The 22,966-nt window shown below is 41.0% G+C and overlaps 2 protein-coding genes across 3 annotated transcripts; one reads left to right on the forward strand and one right to left on the reverse strand.

Moving 5' to 3' along the window:
• Nucleotides 1-834: 834 nt before the first annotated feature.
• On the reverse strand, nt 835-9,172 carry LOC148339478 (ceramide synthase 5-like). The gene is made up of 10 exons (XM_088291465.1): nt 7,317-9,172; nt 6,311-6,413; nt 6,075-6,205; nt 5,932-5,989; nt 5,809-5,859; nt 5,612-5,704; nt 4,661-4,789; nt 2,519-2,625; nt 2,247-2,403; nt 835-1,528 (listed from the first exon to the last, which is right to left on the reverse strand). The coding sequence occupies exons 1-10, from the start codon at nt 7,490-7,492 to the stop codon at nt 1,400-1,402; spliced, it is 1,134 nt and encodes a 377-aa protein (XP_088147591.1). The 5' UTR covers nt 7,493-9,172; the 3' UTR covers nt 835-1,399.
• Nucleotides 9,173-12,422: 3,250 nt separating this feature from the next.
• slmapb (sarcolemma associated protein b) lies at nt 12,423-20,755 on the forward strand. 2 transcript variants are annotated; one of them, XM_088291789.1, is made up of 10 exons: nt 12,423-12,577; nt 12,754-12,813; nt 14,630-14,758; nt 14,874-14,948; nt 15,092-15,394; nt 16,581-16,851; nt 17,108-17,279; nt 19,239-19,373; nt 19,782-19,869; nt 20,238-20,755. In XM_088291789.1, the coding sequence occupies exons 2-9, from the start codon at nt 12,762-12,764 to the stop codon at nt 19,863-19,865; spliced, it is 1,221 nt and encodes a 406-aa protein (XP_088147915.1). In that variant the 5' UTR covers nt 12,423-12,577; nt 12,754-12,761; the 3' UTR covers nt 19,866-19,869; nt 20,238-20,755. The 2 variants fall into 2 exon arrangements, with proteins under 2 accessions (XP_088147915.1, XP_088147916.1); XM_088291790.1 differs by lacking the exon at nt 19,782-19,869 and having other exon boundaries at nt 12,424-12,577.
• The last annotated feature ends 2,211 nt before the right edge of the window (nt 20,756-22,966 follow it).

The raw sequence follows: 22,966 nt of genomic DNA on the forward strand, positions 1-22,966 counted from the left end.
CCTTTTCATAGTTGTATAGTTTTTTTGTACATTTTTCTTTGGGGAGGGGGGCATCAGAAGATAAAACTAAATTATTGTCACTGATTTAAAAGGGAAAACAATCTCTCCATTACATGCAAGAAAGAAAATGACGAGAAGTGGTTACGCTAGCCAAAAATTGTAATCACGTTACTGTTACATCAGAAATATAAGACTGAAGCAAACATTAAAATTTAACAAAGACATGGGCCTCACTGATTTTGTGTGATTTCTACAAAACTCCTAGATTAGATTTGGGATTGACTGCAATTTTGGGACACTCGGAAGTACCCTGGCACATCCGGCATACCTGTATTGTCTGCAAACATTCTGAAAAGGCTAATGGAGGTTTACTGTGTTGTGCACATTTTATAGAGGCCTCGTTCCTTCTGAAACGGCTTTAGTTGTTAAGTCGTTTAAGACAGCAGGGGGCTCTGCTGCTCTGCCAAGCACCAAACACCTGCTCTAAAAAGTATTTAGTAAAAGCAGTTAGTCAGATAGGACAATAGAAAACAACAAACTCACGGTAAAAGCAGAAGTGATTCAAGTGTTGTACTTATAAAAGTAACAAAAATTGGGACTGAAATGTGAACAGAACTGCAGTTTCGGAAATGGAGGGTGCAGAAGAATGAACACTTCAACCACAGGTGTCACACTTGTGGTTCTTGTACGTTTCCCTCGTCCCCCACCCTCTTTGTTGACCCCTCAGGCCTTACTAATGGCACGTTTGGCAGCGGCAGATTCTTGTGTTAATGCTTTAATAGCCACTCAAACCAAAATTGCAACATGTATGATGATACCAAACAAAAAGATGGCTTTTGTGGATCACAAAATGTATTTAATGTTTCGGTGAAATTGGAAAAATCAAGTCCATCTGAACATTCACAATAATTATGAGAGAATTGTTACTATTTGAATGGTTTGGTACGAGAATGTTTTATAAAGAAAACACATTTTGTATTTGGATATTCTAAGTCTGAAGTGTTTTAAGCAGCACGGCAGACTCTGGGATATGTAAATATGTAAAAAAAAAAAAATGGTACAATCTGTAATAAAATGTAATTCATTTTTATGAAATGGTATTGACAGTTGTGTTGATCTGTTTTGCAATTTCCGACATTAACGCACACGCACGCACACACACACAGGCATTCATACATAGCCAGAAGGCAAAACTATATCGTTTGCTCAAACATTTTTTCTGGTCACTCTTACAAGCACAAAGCAGGTGTAAACATCACAAAGTGTAAAAAGGTTCAGCTGTATCCCACACACAGTCTTTTCTTTGGTTATCTTCTATGATGGTCACAGTGACCTGGCGAGTTGCAAAGGCACAACGGAAGTGAACAAATCCACACAACTACATTTCCACACTTTGTCCTTAGTGGTCATGCTTTTCTCCATTGAGGCTCCTGGTGGGGCCACTTGTCTGATTGGGGTGTTTACCGCTGCTGGAATGAATCTCCTCGTCTGAGCTGCTCTCGATGTCGCTGCGATCGTCTTTTGCCACCTTGAACAGACACACACGCACAAAAAAAAGGGGGGGGGGGCAGTGGAGGTCAGTATTTGCAAGTATATGTGTGTGTGTGTGTGTGCATGTACGAAAATTACTGAACAATGTCAATACATGAAGAATACGCTACATTACACTTGACCTCACTGAAAAGAAAAAAAAAAGTGTACTACATGATGTCGCAATTGACAAATCACTCCGAAAGCTGGAGGCACTTTAATTTCAAATTGAATGATAGTTCTCAAGTGATGTTGGAAAACTATTTTAGAGACCTCAAAAGCTCTCCGATACTTCATCCGGAGAGCATTTACTTTTTTTCATTCAATAAACATGCAGGATGGTTCATGACTACAGGAAGACTTCCAACCCAGCAATCTAGGGCATAGCAAATTTATGGACATATGACACTATTGGTCATCTTAACTATTATATGCGCCTATAAAAAGTTACTGATTGACATCAGATAGCCGACTTCATTATTCAATATGGAGCAATATGTCACTTTATGTAATCAAGTTGCAACATGTATAACCCATGTGCCCCTCCTATACACTAAATATAGAATACCTACTGTGCCATACACCGTTTGTAATATTTAATGGTGTCATCAAACTGCACGTGTGATTGTTACAATGTATAGACCTATTAAGATGATGTAATTCACATCATATAACAGAATGGAAATTATTTGCCTGCAACCGAGAGTGCAACTCACCTTCCCCTTAAATATGGCTTTAATTGCAATGCGCGCAATGAGGTAGAACCAGATAACATGCAGAGTCTGCAGCACCAAAAGTAACCCGTTCAACAGCCACCAGGCCTGGTACGGGCCCGCAATCTCCCAGCTCTCAATCAGAACGCTGTGAATAATCCTGCAACACACGTATGGATGTGCATTGTATTATCAATATCGTCCATCAATATTGTGTGCATGTTCAATTTACAGCTCCAGTTTGACACAATAACTCAGGAAAAAAACTGTCTCACCAGAAAGGAAAGATGACAAGTCGAGCGATGAAAAAGCTGATGCTGAACACCACAAACAGGGCATCACACAGCCGCTGGTATTTGGCATAGTTGGCAAGCTTGGCTGCCTGTGAAAGTAAATTAGCCACTTCTTGTTAAATAAACACAGATGTATATTTAAAAGGAGACACCGGGCAGTAACATCACATGAGTTACAGCTGAAAAAGAAATAGGAGCACGGGATTATTTTTGACTAAAATAAAGTGGTTGGATAAATGTGCAGATTTGTGTTCAAGATGTAGTTACGTTCTTAAAATAGATTTAAATAGTAGGTAATATACGGGTCAATAACATTAAAGGGTGCATTTGCGCATCGCCAACCGAATCACTCAATCATCATGAAAGTTTAACACAATCAAACACAGACAACTGATTGACTCGTGTGGACTGTCCATAGCTTGAAAAAGGACAGTTTTTTTTTTTTTTTAACCAGTAAAAAACCGCATTATGACGTAAAAAAAAAATGTATATAAGTCACACAGGGCTATAAGTCACACTTTTTGGGGAAATTTATTTTACAAAAGTACAAAAATCAAGAACAAGAACTCAAAAAGCCATAATCCTCATTCTCTATTTGCAGATGCATTCAGAAATATGCGCCGAGTGTGAGCTGCTTTACTCTGACCGTTGGAAACTCAGAGCGCTGTTCAAATGTGCTGTTGGGTTATTCAGAGTGCTCCAAAAAAAGGGAGTGCCGGAGCCCAAAGCGTCAGGTCAGGTAGTACAAATAGAAACAGTTCAAGCATGAGCTGCTAATTGCTCCAGAACATAGCCCGTGGTCTGGAATTAATTCAAAAGGAAGTAGAAGAAGAAATGGCTTCTTCTTTTTCTTCTTCAAAAGGAAGTAGAAGAAGAAGAAATTGAAGAAGACAGAAGTAAACCTGGTGGCAACTAATGTGTGACATAAGTTTGCTAGCGCTGCTAGCATGCAGCCACAACAAGGATTTTAGATTTACAGCAGTGAAAGATGCAATAACCGACCACATTCTACCTGTGGCCACAAAGCGATGCAGGATTTTAGTTAAGGTAAATCATAATTATAAGGAAAAACCTCGGCCTTGTTTTGCTGTCAATGCGGGGAGAGTTCGGAAATTCACTGGGATGCCCGAACACCACTCTGAGCGTGTGAGTTCAAAAAGACAGAGAGCGCGCGCCCCTCCCATTAATTTCCAAACGCAGCCCATGTCATAACGTAATCACCAGCTTGTGAATGGCACATTTTAACAACACTCTTGAGTTTCCAAATGCTCTGAGTGAAGCAGTGCGTGATCGTAGCGTATTTCTGAATGCAGCCACTCTCCGAATGGTGTTTGGGCATCAGGGTGAATTTCAAAACACTTCCTATAGAACGGGGATTTTGGGTGTCAGTCTGAGCTATGATTTTATTATAGAAAAGTCGCACCTGAGAATAAACCGCAGGACCAGCCAAACTATGAAAAAAAGTGCAACTTACAGTCCGAAAAATACAATAATTTTAAAAAAAGTCACGTGCTACAAAGCGTTTGACTGACATAAATGAAGCAATATAAAAAGGTGCAAGTGCCAAAGACTGTCCCAGGTATCTTGGGGCACCAGGCGGGGTACACCGTGGACTGGTCACCAGTCCATCGCAGGGAACACAAAGACAAACAATCATCCGCGCTCACAAATCACACAGAGGGGCAATTCAGGGTGTCCCAACAACCTACCAGGCATGTTTTTGGAACGTGAGAGGAAACCGGAGAAAACACACACAGGCACGGGGAGAACATGCAAACTACACACAGGAAGGCCGGAGATGGAATCGAACCCTGCACCTCTGAACTGTGAGGTCATCGTACTGACCAGTCATCGACCGTGCCGCTCCAAGTACTAAATATGACAATAATCCCTCACAACCCATAATGCGGTATCTTATCATGGATTAAAGTGAGAGGGGAAAAAAAAGCATAAAAAAAAAAAAAAAGACGTTATGTAATTTTGACATTATCAGAATTTTTTTAACCACTTTTTGTTATAAGGGAAATGCCACTAAGATTGTGTTTATGGAAACAGAGCCACATATTTTGCCCAACAATATGCTTCAAACGTGCAACGAGGTGCCAAACAAAATCCTTCCTTTACCTCAAGGAAGATGTCTGATGCATCATGCACACACATGACCAGAGTGCCAGCTCTTAACATGTTGTTGGCGTAGGAGAACGTGATGAGGAAAATGGTGGCCAGGTGGTGGACAAGCATGATGAAGAAATCCTGACATTGATGAAATGAAGAGAAAAGAGGAGGGTCATTTTGTGTTATGTCAAAATGAGAAGAACCGCAAGCATTTCACGTAAATATGCACACTTCACATGAAGCAAGTGTGATAACATTGATGGCTGAGGCGCATAGGTGGGTAGAGAATAGCCAAAAAAATATCATATTTATTTGACTTTGCACGTTTGCACCACAAGTGAGAGGTCGGTAAACTCATCTTTGCTGAATGTCTTGAAAGTAAAGATGACTTGAGTCTATGTGTAAAGTAAATATGAAGTTCTGCCATGTTTTGCATAAAAAACTCCATTTGAAAATGTCGCTTCAGAAACATTTGTTCTGTCACGTGACTGCCGGGCTCCATTTGATTGGTTAAACGGAGTCAAACGTCACAAGTAGTTTCGTTGGATAGGTGAAACAGAATCATGTGGCTAGTCGCTCTAAAAAAACCAAAATAGTTAGCGCAAGCAACATAAATATTCGGGGATAAAAATTCTGATTGTAAAAATGCTCAAGTAAAAGTATTTTGCATTCAAACAAGTTGGGCAAGAACAATTTATCCCACAAATTACTTGAGTAAATGTTGCTCGTTACAAGCCGCCTCTGCTTAAGAGCCGGTGAAAAGTAAATGTGAAGCTACAATGTGGCACTGTAGCGTCTTATTGCCCAACCTGTTTTACCAGAAAATCAGTCATCAGCTAATTCAATACACTCCAACAATAACGAATATCAACAGAGAGGTGGCAAAGACTCGTGATATGACATGGCTGAAATTGTGACGACAAGAGAAGTTTTCAGTATTTAGTACCTGTGCTGACTCACCTTACGTTTTATGTCAATGAACTGGGAAAACATCAGAGACCAGTAGAACGCCAGCTCAGCCACATAGTGATTGAATTGTTGAATACTCTGATGCTAAGAGAGGGTAAAGCAAAAGCACCTTTAACACTAGCAGTGCAGTGTGGAAATGACCCGGAATGATAAGATCAGCTCAGAAATGCGAAATAGTGTTTATGAACCTGAAAGGGATAGTTGTCCCAGCATCGTCTGGTATCCCACATCCAGGGCGACTGAGAGAAACACATTAATCAGGTTTCAATCGAAAAAGAAATACAGGGTCTTGATAATTCAGCTCCACTTACCGTCCATAAATGATGAATGGCGTAAATAAAAATCCCCAAGTAAAATGTGAACCGCCACCTGACAAATAAACAAAATTAACAGGGAGTTCTTTTTTTTTTGAATATTGTATAGATTAAAGTCTCGGAAATTTTTGAAAACCCACATGCTCTCACAGAACTTTTTCTGCATGCTGGGCTTGTCTTGGTTGCGACGGATGCGAAACCATCTCTGTATTTTCCGTACATCCCAGTCCAGTTGCTTGGAAAGTCCCTCCAGTTGCTTTGCATCTGGACTCTAGTAAGGACAACCAAGACAAAAATTACCAGCTTTTGGACATCGCAAAAGCATGTAAAACTCTCAAAATGCACTGGGCAGGTTTGGTTTGACCTAAATATGTACCGTTTTGGACAGATGCACCCTCTCCAGGACAGCATTGGGCTGGGCTTGTCGATGCACTCCCGCCTGAATCTGAAGTATGTGGGCACAGGGCTTGGCCACTAGCCTATATACACACACACAACCCCCCCCCCCACACACACACATAGAAAGGCAAAAAAAATGACAGAGTGGGGGAAGGGCCACAGAAATTATGTAGTTAAGCAAGACATCTGGATAGGGCAAGAGTCAGTGAGGAGTTAACTAAGCATCGGAATAGATTAACTTTTAACCAAGTCATTGACTAAAATGTCGACCCTCACACTTTCGCCTATAATGTGCGTTAGCAGGAGAACATTTGAGAGGCTTTCAGGGAGACATGGGGAACCAGAAATCCCAGGGAATGTGGCACCTAGTCCAAACAGGGCCTGACGACCTGTCATGTGAGCAAATTAGACAGAGACTGCAGGGTCTCCTCAGACCAAAATGCTAATGGATGTCACAAGATATAGTAATCTGCTTTCAACTGACCAGTGTTCAGCCTCCCTTTTTAAACTGACCCCGTTTAAGTCAAACCGTTTTCCTCCAACATGGACAAACAACAGATTTGGGAGAAGCGCAGTCCAATCATGGTTTAGGCCTGACCATTTACTGTCTGAAAGATAAAAATTGAACTCAACTTTGCCCAAGAAAGACGTGCAATCAAAGAGAAAACGCCCCTTGTTTTCAAGTTAACAGTTGGATTCGGAATCACAACACGTCGAAGTGTAACTTAAGGAGACACAACAGTCTCATATGAGACGCCCAAGTGAACCACGTGATTGACATATTGCTAAATTCCATTTTCTGTTGATAAAGTTGACTTGTTATGGATCATCCCACTCGGGAATCTAAATATAGATTTGTAAATGGCTCTTCGTGTACGAACGTGTGTTGCGGTTCACAGTTGTTTAAACGAGCAACATGTGAAGCCCTCGACAGAAGAAACGACGAATGCCATGGAAGCAGCCAAACGCGCCTCGAGTTTTACCTTTCGAAAAGGATCCTCAGCACAAAAATCACGATGGACAGCGGAAACGCATACAGTATGTGTCCCACTCGAGGGTACTCCACGCCAGGTGGTGGATGCTCCAGATCCGCCCAGGAAACATTTTCGGGAAGCCAAAATCTCTCGCTCCAAAACCAGGCAGAGAACGAGGAAGTCATCGGGGGAGCAACGGAGCAGCAGTTGTAATCGAGTAAAGCAGCGTTCTCAAAGTCGTAAAAGTTAGGCTCCCACCTCCTTCCTAGAGATCAGCGCTGGCGCTAAGTAGGCATTACCGCCGCTTAACACACGAGCGTAAATTGTGTAAGGCGGCTAGCTTGACACGTAAAAGGCTACACCCACCTCAAAAACTTTCAATGACGCTCCTGAGCGAGAGGCCGCCCCCGGAAGTGAAGTCAAGCGCACTACGAAGCTCGCAGGAAGCCGCCTGGCGCTCCGCCCACTTTTTCAAGTCAACGTGCAGGCTAATGGCTAGGTTAGTCTACCTAGCTTTAGCTGCATGCTAACTTGGCTATGTTCTGTGTTTTGGGGCGAGTACTCTATTTTATTTTATGTGAAGATAAGATGAGCTCTTAAATACTTATACAACGCGTTTGTGCTTATATTACAAACCTATAACATAAATGTGGTTCTTTCTTTTTTTTTCACTATGTAATAAATTTCTTACTTCTTCCGCTGTGACAGACTAGACAAGTTGTGTGTGGTTATTCCTGCATCATAATAGCAATATACCGTATTATAAGTTTATTGATCCTGGAAATAGTCAAACATAATAATAGAGGGAGCAGCACGATGGACAACTGGTGGTTATCACGACTGCCTCACAGTGCAGAGATGCAGGTTTTGATTCCGGTGTGGAGTTTTCATGTTCTCCCCGTGCCCGTGGGTTTCCTCTGGGTACTCCGGTTTCTTCCCACATTCCAGAAACATGCATCGTAGGCTGATTGGGCACTCTGAATTGCCCCTAGGTGTGAGTATGAGCGAGTACGGTTGTTCGTCTTTGTGTGCCCTGCAATTGGCTGGTAACCAGTTCAGGGTAACAGAGCCTTATCAGCTGGGATAGGCTCCAGGACCCCCGCAACCCTCGCAAGGAGAAGCAGTTCAAATAATGGATGGATGGATAATAATAAAAGGGTCCAACTTTTGTGATAAAAAATAGTAACATCCTGAAACCTGATTGCGGATGCCGGTATGTTGTCAAATGTAAATATTGATCATTGTTTACGCAACTAGAGGTTTTTAGTGGATTTTGACAATCTGTAGTGATGGGGAAGGACACAGAGCCTTTAGACTGGCAGGCGAGTGTGCGCTATATTGCATCTGATTTTATCTGATTCAATCGTACAACTGGATTGCTGACCTCGAAAGTAAGTACCGCTCAGCTAAGCATGACTTATTGCGATCTAGTCAATTATTATACATATTTGTATTTGTGCATAAGACAGAGCGCAACAGTTTTACAGTAGTAGTCAACTGAAGTCAGTTTTACAGGCATGCTAATCAAAATTAGCACCGGTATTATGGTCACTTATAAACCTTTTAACAACACGCAGGGAGCAGTCCAAGGCGTTGTATACTTCTCTTCTTGTAGGATAACTATTAACAAAGACATGGGGGGGAAAAAAACAGCACATATGCCAGAATGCTAATTGACGGCAATGTTTGTGGCTTGCAACCATAGCAACAGCTTAGCTCCCCGGTGCAAAGAAGGTTTGAGGAGCCAGTCTCTTCGTAAATCACTTATCTTTTGGGTGAGCGTCAAATCCCTGCTTTGCAATGATTTTCAGTAATCTCAAGAAACCTTTTTTCGCCCTTTGTCCCCGACTATTACAGCCAACACACGTACGAGGCATGACAAATGACACTTTGTTAGCTGAGCTTGCCTTTCAATATGTCTGCCAGCAATGCATTGTGGGAAATGCAGAAAAGCCTGAACCCCTCTGTGATTCTACAGAATACAAGTACCACTTTCCCAACATGTTAACTCATTCACTACCAGCCGAGTAAAAAAAAAAAATGGATTTTTAAAATCTTTGTCGTTTAGATTACGAGCATAGCATTTACTGCCTGTAACATAAACATAGTTTCAAACTGCTTCGATACATTAAAAGTGTCTTTAGTCGACTACACTAAACAAAATACAGACGGATGGACATCAATAGTACGTATGTTTTTTTACTTTGTTTTTGGACAATCATGAATTGATGTGGTGGCAAGTAGTTTTTTTCTTCAATGTGAAATCAAGCATAATGTGCATATCTGCTGAAAATAGAGAAGGCTGAAATAGTTGATGATTGACTGACCTATGTCAATGATTAGTAACGTCTCATCCTAAATGTCTATTTCATGAGGATCTTGTTCTACTAAGGGAAAGGTCTTCGCGTGAAACCTGTGACATATCAACATTCTACATCTGACATTGTCATGAGATCGCACATTTCATGCTTGGGGTCAACTTTTAAATGTGCTATTTGTTCCACAAATGGTCACTGCAATTGTTTGTTTTCCTTGCAACAGGGATGCCGCTATTGAGGTGCCAATAGCAGCTCACAGAATCAGTTGTTGTCTTTTTTGGTTACGTATTTATGCAAATGAGGGAATCCCTTCATCTATTTTGCAAGGTGTAAGCGTTTTTGCCGTCAGCTAATGTCCATAATGCTGTCATATTCTTCTGACGATATATACATTTTATCATAAAGACTTTTTTCAATTCATTCCTTTTTGTGGTGTCATTTATATGTTTGAAATATGTGAAGTGAATTTCTCTGAATAAAATGTGGAAACCCTCTCAAAGTCTGAATTTTTTTTTTTACAAGTTTATAATTTGGAATTCAAAGGCAAAATATATTTAAATGTAAAATAATTTGATACATTAAAAAAACAGAACGCTTTAATACAAATAAAAAGTATTTTACTAAAATTACTAAAGGAAAGTGGTTTTGGAAAAATTAAAAAAAAAAAAACATCATTGAGAACATAGTTTTCAAACATAGATTTAAAAGCATTTACACTTGGGGCTAACTTCAATTCTGTTGTCAGCTTATTCCCTTTGTGCGCAGCATAACAACTAAATGCTGATGCAGCATGTTTGCTTTGCACACTGGACTCCACAAATTGACCCGAGTCTGCTGACCTCTGAACCCTACTAGGTTTATCTTCCATGAGCATTTCTTAAATGGATTCAGGACTTTAGCCATTCAGTGATTTAGAGGCAAGAAGCAGAATTGTAAAATCTATTCTACAGCTGACTGGGGTCCAGTGTAAAGTCTTCAGGACTGGAGTAAAATGTTCTGATGTCTTGTGGTCGTAAGAAGCCGGGCTGTAAGGTTCTAAATGAGCTACAGATTTTTGATGCCAAGTCCAATCAGAATACCTTTCCAATAATAACGTCTACTGGAGATAAAAGCCAGGATAAGCCACTCCTGGTCTGCTTGGGGAATGCAATCCTTCAATCTGGTCATGCATTTCAGATGGCAAAAGGCTGTTCAGACCAAGCCACCATCTTTAACCAGAAGTCCCCGGCGATCGCCTCCATTCACTTTTATTGAGCTAACTGGCATCAATAAATAAATCATAACTCATTGAATTCTTTACAGATTTTAACAGTTTGTTATAAACATATTTGGTCTCAGACACATGAGTTATTTTATAAATTTCACAATGTATTAAATATTGTATCAATGATTTGGCCACACCCTTCCCAGCATGCAGTGCTCCTTGTAAATAGTTATTGCCCTTATTTACTTTGTGGTGAGTGTCTCTGTGATGTCTTTCACGATGACAGACAAAGCAACTGGAAAGGGCAGCATGGACGTAAAAGCTTAAACGTTGGCTCAAGTGAGGCGCCAGCGTGCGGAGTGATTGGGCGTGAGCTGTGGTCGATAGCAGCTCTTGAATGATGCTGTTTCCACTCAGGCGAGTAAAGTGAGCCTCAGCCACTGTGTCATCCTTTAATTGCATACGAGGATGTTACACTATAAAGGTAAGACCAAATGTGTTTAATTTGAAAAAAAAGAGATCAGCAAAGCAACAGCAACTATGAGCTTATATTATTTTCTTCATTGCTGTACAGTGTGGAATTGATTGAAGCATAATTGAAAACAGTTCGATAAAGGTCACAATTGAATTACAGGCTAATCTTCTATTTTGGATTCAAATCTTATTTCCAATTGCAAAGGAATCAGTGCCTCACCAGCAATGAACCTCACCGCACGTTACAGCATCACATTACAAAAAAAGTCAAGGAAAAAAAAAACAGTTGAATAAGACAGACAGTGAGACATGTTTTAAGTCATTTTAGGATGTCTTTCCCATCCTTTATTGAGCCAATTCAGATCATTTACATTGGAAAAAAAAATCTCGCTGCACATGCCAAACAAAAATGTCACAAAAACTGAAGACACTAGTTCATGATGTACTTTCTGCCATCTAGTGGAATTATATTGAATTTTTCTGCCTGTCACTACACGTTGGGGGCAAAGATAGATGAGCAGACCAACATTAGTTGTAGTATTCTAAATGAATACCATGGCACACTCAACTGTTATAGAAGATAGTAAACTTCTCATTTAGAGGCATACTACAAAACAAATAAGTAAATAAATAATTAAAATATTTGAATTTGAAGTTATATAATACCGACATTAGCTTGTTTCACAACTAGTTCATAGATTTTTTTTTGGAAGAGGCAACCCATTATAGTTTAATGTCTCATAGCAAAACAAAACGCAATCTCTAGCTTTTATAGTTTTGCGTTGAACGATATGTATATATATATAGAGAGAGAGAGAGAGAGCAGCAGCGTTTTACATCAGCACCAGTAGGCCACAGGGCAGCTCCTCAAACAAAAAACTCAGTGTCAGTATGCAGCTGCAGCTTCCGTGATGACGGACTCAGATGCATGACCTAGTGTGGAGGGGCAGGCCAATGCGACCACAAAATAGAGGGGTGTCAGCTTTTGAGGATATTTATTTTCCAAAACAAGTAGCGTTGCGTTTGAATCAGACTTAACAGCAATGCTGTGCCGATTTCTGACTATATCTTTATCGCTTGTGGTTTCATTGTAGCAATACCGGTGAGGTCCGGCACTAAAATGTCATGTACAAACCCCCCCTTACCCCTCCCTGCTTGGACTATTCCGTTTTGCATCTGAGAAAAAAAATCTGATAGTTGGAGAAGAGTTCTTCATGTCAAGGACTGCTGCAGCCTCAGTACAAAACAAAACTCTTGTGTCTGGATTAATTGAGGTAACTGTTTCAGATATGTTTGACAATTTCAATTTGATTTACCATGTTTTAATGTGATACATTATACGAACATTGCTCATCACTTGTTCGTGAATTAACATACGTAGTTGGATATATTGTGTTTTCAAATATTTAAATCTACTTGCATTCTAATATGCATTAATGTTTCTTTACAGACAAGGGAATGGAAAAGAAGGAGCTGAGTGATCCCCTGAACAACATATCACTGATTAAAGGTAATTAAGGAATATTTGGCAATCTTTGGACAGACATGAATTCAATTAGATCGTTTTGGTCTTCCTGTGGTTCAAACCAATCCTGACTAATCATTCAGGCAAAGTGCGTCGAAATTATCATGAGTCATACTAAAGTGTCTGAACCTTTAATGAAGGCAGCTGCATTACTTTCCAAGCTGATGCCCTTATTGGAGTGTCTCGTGTCAACAGCCTATCAGAAGAGTTCTCTTTGACAAGACAACATGTGTGCGAAGTAAGCACTGACATTTAAAATGGACGATCAAAATAGAATGCAGTCATGGAGCGATATCGTGACACCACTGTCAAGACGATTCTTGAGTTATTTCATTTTTCATGAGGATTGTATTGTATTTGCAATGTTTCTCTTGTCACTGCACAACATAGAGAGTTTGTGGCACCCCCAGTGTTTGATTCGTTACGGGATCAATCGTAAGAATCTGTCACCACCAATATGTGCCGCCGTTGATTATTATATTATCTGCATCAACGACAGATTTGTTCATTTCTGTATATATTTAGCCAGCAGGGGCATGTCAAAGCCGGGCCGTCTCATTCATTGGGGTGGAAAGCAGCACGGGGGTTGCTGGGCCATCATGACTTTAGCCTTCAGCACTTGAGCTAAAAAAAGATATTCCCCTACTTTTTTTTTTGTCATCACGCAGCATGATGCTCGGTATCCCATCTCGCCAAAAGGTATTTTTATACATTCTAATCCCATTAATTCTTGGAATGTGTGACACTCAAGGCATGAGGTGTCGTGGCGGCTCAAGATATTGTGGTCGATAATCTTTTGTATTTCTCTTTTTTTTTTTTTTTATTCTCCCAACTTGACAAAGACCACCCTATTAACAGGGAGCCCACTCACTTTCTCACTCATAAATATGCATGCATGTTGGAACACGCAAACAAGATAGGACGCAACAGAGCTCACCCGGCCTTTGTCTGGCACACAGCAAGGGTGGTCATGCGCTCGAGCCGGAGGGTGCCACCAGCCTCCAGTCGTCACTTGGTTGCCTTCGATTTATTGGTGCCATCCCATGGCGCCTTTGTGAATGTGTATGTGGATGGATATGGACAGTGCATTAAGACCGCTATGCGAGGGAGGCACGCAGCGAGCCTCTGTGACAAATACTGCATTTCACTGCGTCCTTTTATGGCGCACTTGCTTTCAAATGTTGTGACTCGTTTTTCCTCCTCTGCCAAATGCTCAGCCCCAAGATGAGGTCATCTCTTTTTCTAGCCACCACAGATTAGTGGATCAAGATATTCGCTTGGAAGTGCAAACCACCAAGCATTTTCAGAGCTTGTATTCACCCAACAAGAAAAATAACAGGCCTTTGGCAGCCTCAGCCAGTCGGTTCCCTTTGTCGGGTGATTACAGCGTGTGGCTGTAAGGTACTGTGGCTGTGCCAGTGACGGTGCTTGTAGACAGTTTTGAATGATGGCACTTTTTAGAAATGCACATAATGGACTTCCATTCCTCTCTGGGTTGGTAATTATCTTACATAATGGGCCTGTTTTAATATCATGGGAAATCAAACTCATGTGTCAGCCCTAGTTAAATATTTGGGACTGAAGCAGAATTAACACGAGAGGCCTGGAAGTTACCCTTCTATTTTTATGATGACACCGAACGCCATCACTGCCTCCTCGTTATGACCGCGGCAAATGTTCATGCTCAACATTCCACAGCCTTTGTGGGGCGATAGGAACGTTTACATTTACAGCCGACCGCACTCTCGTTAAAATAGCTCTTTTGATTTCGGATAACCATTGTTCTGTTTCGTGTTCTCAGATGATCTCACCAGGTCAAATATGGGGTCCTCAAGCGACTATGAAAAAACTATCCAGCGCTTGAAGGATGAGCTCGGAAAGGCTCAGGATCAGGCCAATACAGAGAAGCACAAATGCATGGAGCTAGAAGGTAAAAAAAAATGTGCTAAATAAATATAGCCGTCTTTTTTTTTTTTTTTCTCCCCGGTGTGCTTGCTCAATGCTGGTAGACAGAGAAGGCCTCGATAACATGTCACCTTTTGTAGGTATCCTCAATAAAGAGAAAAAAGACAAGAAACAACAAGCTGATGAATCTGCAAAACAGATCAAACTTCTTCAAGGTATATAATAGGACCCACCTGATCAACGGTAGATGTGGTTTCTGTCATATTAAGAAGCCAAAATGCAATTGCACCCTTCGTCTAAGACTATTTTAAAATCTGATTACCGCCACGATTATATATAATGAACATCCTTTGAACAGGGCAACTGCGGCAGCTCCAAGATGAGAGGGACGTCCTCAGAGAGCAGACAGACGTCTCCTCTGGTTTGCGTGACGAGCTACAAAGTGCACGTGATGAGGTGAAATCGCTGAAACGCATCCTGGAGGCAGCTTCCGCCGAGCGGGACCGTGACGTCAGCGCCATCGAGTTTAACCTGGCAACCGTCTCCAAGGATTTGGACAAATGGCGTCAGACTGCCAGCAAATACGAGCGTGAGATCGATGACCTGCAGCGGGATCTCCAGCAGCAGGGCAAGCAGTGGCAGAAAACGGCGGAAATTCAAGGCAAGCCAGGCTGCAAATACACTTTGTGATATACTTGTGATATAATTTAGTATTGTTATCAGTGTAAATATTCTCACTCTATACCAGTGAGGACAAAATAATCCATCCATGTGATGGGTTACAGAGTATGCTTATTATGTTGAAAGTTGCTGCATATAAGTGTACGCATTTCCGAGAATATAAATATCCATAATCGTTTGCTGCCATTGACGGCTAAAGACGTCAAAGATTTTTTATTTATTTATTTATTTATTTTAATGTGGCTGATAGTGAATGAGTTCATAAAAAAAAGAGGCCTCAAACTCTTTAATAACACTCCTGGTTAAATGTTACTGTCAATTTAAAGATAAAAGTGCATGTGTATATTTTAAATGTCAAAACTGTTGCCCCAGCTAGCATAATGCTAACATCATGTAAGCTCTCATTGACATGCTGCTGATTAACATTGATAGTCAATGGCTATTTGAACACACACGATGGAACAACAATTTCTTCAGAGAATAGAACAATACTCACAAGTATTAGTTATTTATCCTCTGTGAAAAATGACTAATATTATAGCAACTGACTGAGTCGAAGTTGAAATGCATTCTTCTTCGCTTATGTCTGTGTGACTGAATTATGCATTACTGCCTCCTGGTGGCCAAGGCGGGCACATCAAAAAGTGTGGCACACTAGAGGGTGACACAGGAGTGGATTTTGACTCCTGTCCCCTCCCACTGCCGTTGAAAAAAATCTCATCCCACCCCGTGCTGGACCAAAGAGGAAAAAAAAAAATCCTGTCTCTATTCTGGTGAAAACGACTCCCATCCTGTCCTGCAACCGTTCAGGATGACTTTCATTCCTCCTGTTTTGAAGAAAAAAACAAAGAAAACAGTTTGTCACCCCATTCCCTCATGCACTGTCTGCTCCTGTGAGCCTTTTATCCTGTGCTGTCACAATCCTGTGATTAAAGGTACAGTTGACTCCCCATCCTGGTCGCGGGATTCTTGGGGGGGAAAAAAATGTCAGCCTCTACTTATATTGTAAAATGAAGTCAAAATTGCTTGATGCTTTCCATTGTACTTATATATTGTTCTTAAGTATTTGGGTCACATGCGTGGTCATAGAACAGTTTAAACTTATAGTTCAAGGCAGAGATAGATAATAATTGAATTCAGTAATTTATTAGTATTCTCTTTTCCAGCTAATGAGCTGCAGTCCATGCAGGTGGAGTGTAACGGCCTTCAGATGGAGTGTTCTAGTCTGCGATCAGAGAAGCAGGACTTGGTGAATAAGCATCAGAAAGAAAAGGGCACTCTGCAAAGCGAGTGCACTTCCCTCAAGGCGGAGAAAGAGGAACTCCACAAGGTCCACCAGAAAGAGAAGGGAAACTTTCAGCAAGAAAGTGCCGGACTGCTTGCTAAAAATGAGGCAATGCAGCAGAAGCAGCAACAGCTGGAGAAAGAGCTCGTCAGGTCAGTCTTTCTCTCTGTCTGTGTTTCATTGTTTTGTCTGTGATAAATTCCAAACATTCTATTTTGTGAGTGATTGTGAAGCCATTCCGCAACTGGGAAGTCCATCTTCATGATCTGCCTATCTTAAGAGCGTTGAGAAATCATAACGCCAAGCATGTTTTGGGTCACGGTCAACTGTCTGATGTTTTTTTTTTTTTTTTACCGCATACCATGCTTGTCACCTACTGCATGTTGAAATTATTTTATTTTCTGATAGTTCACGTACCCAGAATGCAGGGCTGAACAACAGTCTGAAAGCCCTTGAGAGATCTCAGCAGGAGCTGGAAAAGAAGCTGGTCGCTTTGGAGCTTCAGCACCAACAGGATAGCAACAAGCTACGAAGCAAACTGGATGAGGCTGATAGCTACAGGAAGACCCTGCAAAAAGAGGTGGGCTTTAAATCATCTCAGCCAATGTTACCCAATCTTTAAACATGATGTGCTTTACATCACACCTCCAAATAAAGAAGTCACACAACGCGGAATACATAGGTTAGTTAGGGTTGGGGTTAGCACCTGTTTTCTGAAGCTGAGCCATGATTGGTCTTTGTCTGAACGCTGAGCAACTGTGTTGTCATTTTCAATCGACAGAAGTGACAAAATGGCCGACTCCTGAGATGGATAAAAAGAGGTGGATTTTGTAGCTTAACACATATTCCACAAACACAATATTCATCAGAATGTCATGTTTACACTAGTGGGCTCGCGTAGAATATATTCTTGCAAAGACATTTTTTGGGTGGACTTCCCCTTTAAAAATGACATTATATATTTACATGCGAGTATTATTATGACTTAATATGATGATAAATTATATAAAATCTAAATAAATATAGTATTAACAAAATAATATTAAGATAGACAAATTGGATATGTTAAAAGAACATTAGGAAATTTAAAACGTGAACGGGACCAAATGAGACTTTGTTCCGCAACTCACTGGTATCCGGTAACAAATAAACGGGGACTGTCACGTGGCTACAGCGCTAACACGGATAACATGCGCTGCGTTTGATTTTCCAAACAAACGGGCACTACTCGTTCTGTCATCCTGTGACTCAAGCCGGAAAAGCCGACTTGCGTGTTTCCCGGCAGGTTTAGCAGGCTGCATGAGGATGTATGGGCAATCCACTCCCTCTCACTGGAGGAGCAGTGATTAACAGAAAGCTGCGATGAACTGATGTTGTTTGAGTGAATACAAAAGGAAAGTGAACGGCGTAGACGGGTGAACTGCCTTTTGTTCTGATCAGACTTTTATTTGTCAAATTCTCAAGTGCTTTGCTGATCAGGAGAAACCAGTTGTGTGTGTAAAGCTAGATGAAAGGCTCACCACCTCAGGAACCTTTCTGCAACAACTTAAACAAACAGACTGGCCTTGTCAAAAACAAGATTTCAGTCGTCACTTCACAATTATTCCGATCCACAATTAGCTTTTCAAATATCTTCTATGCTGTTGCCATTTTTGTGTATAAAGCTCGTCCTTACAGATAACAACAGCTGCCGGGTACCCATGACAGAATTGTACTACATACTCGAGATATCTATAATTTTGGCAAAATGGCCGCCCCATGAGATGGATCAAAGTGGGTGGATTTTCCTGCTTAACTCGCATTCCAAAAACATATTAATCAGAATGCTATATTGTGACTAGTGGGCCTCCATAAAACATATTCTTGTAAAGACTTTTTTTGGGTTGACTTCCCCTTTAAGAAGAGCTCAGCGTCCGGCTGTGTAAAGCACCGTGGCGCTGCGAGCAGTGAGGATTTAGGTGTTGTCAGTTACCTGTCACAAGTAGCTGATTGTGGACAAAAGATGCCGGTATACTAGCACGTATTTTTTCAATAAAATGTAAAAACAGCACAAAATATTTCACCACCTTTTTTTTTTTTTTCCTTTTTGGGGCGGGGCTTATAGAAGACACTGAGCTTCCAGTGCAGTCTCAGAGCAATTGCCACCCAACCCAAAAGTCTCTGGCCTTTTACAAAAGTATGCAGAAGTGCACATAAAATACAACAATCTAACGCGGCTCAGCAAACTTGGGAAAAAAAAGAATGTTCAAACACGATAGTATAAACACACTCAAGGAGCGCCATTTAAGGTAACTTAAGCAGAACTAGCGTCATGCAACTTGAACCCAGGTTCTTGGAAGCATTTGATCTTTGAAGTGGGCCAGAAAATCTCAGAATAAGAGTTGGTTGGATGTCTCCAAAATATTGTCACTATTTGCATCCTTGTGGATTGATTTTTTTATTTTTTTTTAAATATAACACTAGGAAAAAAATCTCTTACTTTGCTGTTTATTGGCATGTTTGAGTAAAACTGAATTTTTTTTTTTTTAATTATATATAGTATGAGCAAACCAAATCTGAGCTGACTGACATTAAGGAAGAATATGAGAAGACTGAGCAGGAGAAGCAGTCCCTTTTGAACGAACTAGAGGAGTGCAAAGCCAAAATGAAGGAATTTGAGGAGCGAGGAACAAAGGTGAGTGTTGCTCCATCTCACTCAGTGAGATGAACTTTGTGTGAATTCTACACCAAAGCGTGACGGATTTGATTCATGAATCAAAAAACAAAAAAAAACAAACAAAAAAAACATCCCTATCCCAGTTCTTTGCAAAACGCATGACTTTGTCCCTGAGCTGGAGCGTTGCTTTGGGCTTTTCCAGCGACCAAAGAAAAATGTCAGATTTTAAATTTTTTTTATTGTTTTATGATTGGCGTAATGTTAGCCTCCAAACCACTTTGTTCTCATCTGGCGTGTTTCCTGTTGCTTGACAACATTGACAGCTGTGTGAATCCCATTAAAACTCAACACACCGAAGAGTGTACCTGTGTTAATAATATGTCCCATTGCATAGTTGATTATTATAATATCACTTCCCTTCTGTAGACATCCCTAATGCTGCCTGTTCAAGCCATTATCATCGGCCTTGTCCTGGCTTTGCTGTTTTGGTGCTTCGGCGTATTGTGGTAGAAAGGTACACGATATTCCTGCCCGCGTCTGTCATGCTCATCAGTGTCCTCCAAATCACTGCATGGCTTAATAAGCCCCAAAACCAAATGCCTTCCGAATAAAAATAAAGAATCCGGGCCGCAGCAATCTAACCTTTCAAATCATGCAGCTCTAAAATGTGACATCTGTTTGTTATGCCTGGACACTAACAAGCTTTTCTCCCAGTGATTTTTGGATGAGCTCATCTTCATCTTTTTTAACCGACATTCTCTGTTGCACCGCCTTGGTCGCTTTCATTTTTTTTTTTTTTTTCCCCCATTGCCGCTTGTGCCAGAGGGAAGCTTTCACATGGTGACGCTCATGTTTCCATTTTTGTGCCACCACTTGTTTCAGAAGCCGTGGATGATCTGGGGGCCTGTGGTGGCTGTGGCTCTGACAGCTGTGACTGCTGCCGCACTCTTTAAGACCTGAGGGCCACGCGTACATGGCTCACACGTATACATGCGCACACATGCACACGGCCAAGCTAGTCGTCATGAGATCTCTCCACACTGAAACTGACATGCGTCACACGTACTATTATCTGCACTGTTAATTAAGAGGAGTCGTACTTAACACTGTTTAAATATCTCTGAACTTTTTTTCTCCGATGGCAGTTGTGCTCATTTAAAGAAAGTTCGTTGAATATTTATGTTTGCAAAGTACTCGTGGTATACCTTTTTGGCCCATTTTTGAGGAAGATTGAGTTGTAAGGTGTCCATTAATGAATGTAAATGTTGTCTACACACTAATTGTAATTATATATGATCATAGTTTGGATGGCTTATTTGCAGCTCAAGCCTCCCATAAGATAGTGTGTGTAGTTGTCAGCACAATAAACATTGTCAATAAAGTAACTGATTGAGTCATGATTAGTGTCTTAAATAAATGTATGGTACAGTCGACCAGAATTACGCACATCTGCTCAAAATATACACGCAAAAACAATTAGCATGAAGCATGGGCAATCAATTAGAGTTGCAGATGTGTTCATGTGGTGCATGGAGCGGACATACTGTATCGAAAACTACGTAAAGCATTCACGTATATGCGGGCGATTAGAAGATAATGCTAATAACGCTGTTACCTTATGCCAGTGCTTCTCGACTATTTTCTGTTACGCCCCCCCCCCACCAAGGCGAAAAGAATTGTGGATTTTGTATTTGCCTGCGGACGCCACAAGATGGAAGCAAAGCAATTCAACCAGAAACTGGTCAAGCCTAATCAGCAAAGCGTCAACGCCATGCCTGTACACAATCTTGAACCCATGTTACATAAACGACCATTTGAATAAATCTGTTATGCAACGCAAATAAACCATCTTCATCGCCATTGGCACATAAATCACACGCTAGCACACAATGACGCCATATCACCAAAATATATAATCACGGGCAAGAAACTCAAACTGTATATAAGGTGTCAGAAAAGTTCCAGGACTGATCTAGCGAATGAAATGTTTGAAATCATAATTTGCTATCAGGATTGCGGTTTTTGAGAAGTTTTTACTGAAAAAGGCCAGTCAATCATATCTGCCAGAACATCCAGTTTACCTTAAACCACCACGAGCCGCTGGAAAAAGCAATATATCATCATGGAATAAATTTAGCCAGAAATTTTTGGCTTGACCTGACCTGACAGCCAGGCTGGTCATAATCCGCCTTCTGCACATTTTGAGCATTTCTGAAATGCCAGCAATTTTTTTTCTTGACCAATGGTTTATATTTAGATGACTCACACTTCCGGACTCCTCGTCACGTTAAGAGTTTCTAACTCGTGAGCTCATCTGAGCTCAGTGACCACAACCCTTCGTTCCCGTTCGAGATAATGGAATATTTGATCTGTCCTCGTCTCCAGACATTGTGAGCTGGTTTTGTTCTTTCTGTTGCGCAATTCCACGTGTAATCCTGTATTAAACAATAATTTTGCTCTATTTTCTTTCACCTTATTCCAAAATGTCCTTATTTGGCATCTTTTCATCATCATAAATGTGAACTTCTAGTTGCAAATTTTGAACTTAGGGGGGGCAATCAAAAGCAAAAAATTATGTCATAATTCTATTTAAGATGCAGGATTCCTTTCTTTCTCTCATTGCTTTGTGAGGTCAGACAACCCGAGTTCATGCAACAGCTGTGGTGATATGAAGCCCTGCTCTGACATGACTTTTGGTGCACACCCTCCCACAAAGTGGGCAGCACTCACACGAACAGCAAGTCTGCAGAGGAGGAAGCCAAACACTTGTCAACAGAATGACGTGTGCGCTGAAACATTTCAAATGTCTCAACGCTCTGTGACGTCATCACTGTCCATGCGCCGCTGCCCTTCACTTTCTTGGCACATCACAGTTTTGAATGATCTCGGTCAACAAGACATGCGATGTCCGGGTTGTGGATGTAGCTAATCTGCGGAACTACATGATGCAAACTAAATATACTAGACAGAGCAAAAATCTAAATAAAATTCCCGGGCTGTGCGAGCATCTCTAGCCATTTGTTCTGCTCCAGTTTGTTCTGTATGTAGGTCATCAGCAGAGGTCCGGGGTTGCTGCAGAATGTCAGCTCTGCACGCTATCAGAGGGTTACACGCTAATTCTTAGTTTTGTATCTCGAAATTAACGATTTGCATCCAATAATATACTGCATTCACTGAACTTGATTTTCGTGACTCAAAACTATGCAATGAGCTGCCTGGATTAGGCGAGTATTTTTATTTTTTTTTGCATCAACTGAACGGACTGAGAAATCTGAGAGGTGGTCGTGTGTGTGTGTTGTTTTTTTTTTTTTTGTTATCATAATGCAAAAAGTCGGGTAATATAGGATCGCCCAAGTTAGGCATACATTGTTAGCGTGAGACAAACGCTCTTTAAAAATGTATTGTAATGCCCGTCCCAGTGTTCAAGGGTGCACACGGTTGGCAATGGAATCGGATCGCTTTAATAATCAAAAACAACGAAATAAGCACATCTAAACAGGAGCTGCGGATGGCCACAACTCAAATCTTCCCCAACCTGGCTCGCCCCGCCCCTATGACGTCACTCACCACTAAATTGACGCCGCCCTCACACGCGTCAAACAACGAACAGA

Source organism: Idiotropiscis lumnitzeri, chromosome 3, assembly GCF_059441095.1.
Source record: "Idiotropiscis lumnitzeri isolate Australia: NSW breed Sydney's pygmy pipehorse chromosome 3, RoL_Ilum_1.0, whole genome shotgun sequence".
NCBI classification, from domain to species: Eukaryota; Metazoa; Chordata; class Actinopteri; order Syngnathiformes; family Syngnathidae; genus Idiotropiscis; species Idiotropiscis lumnitzeri.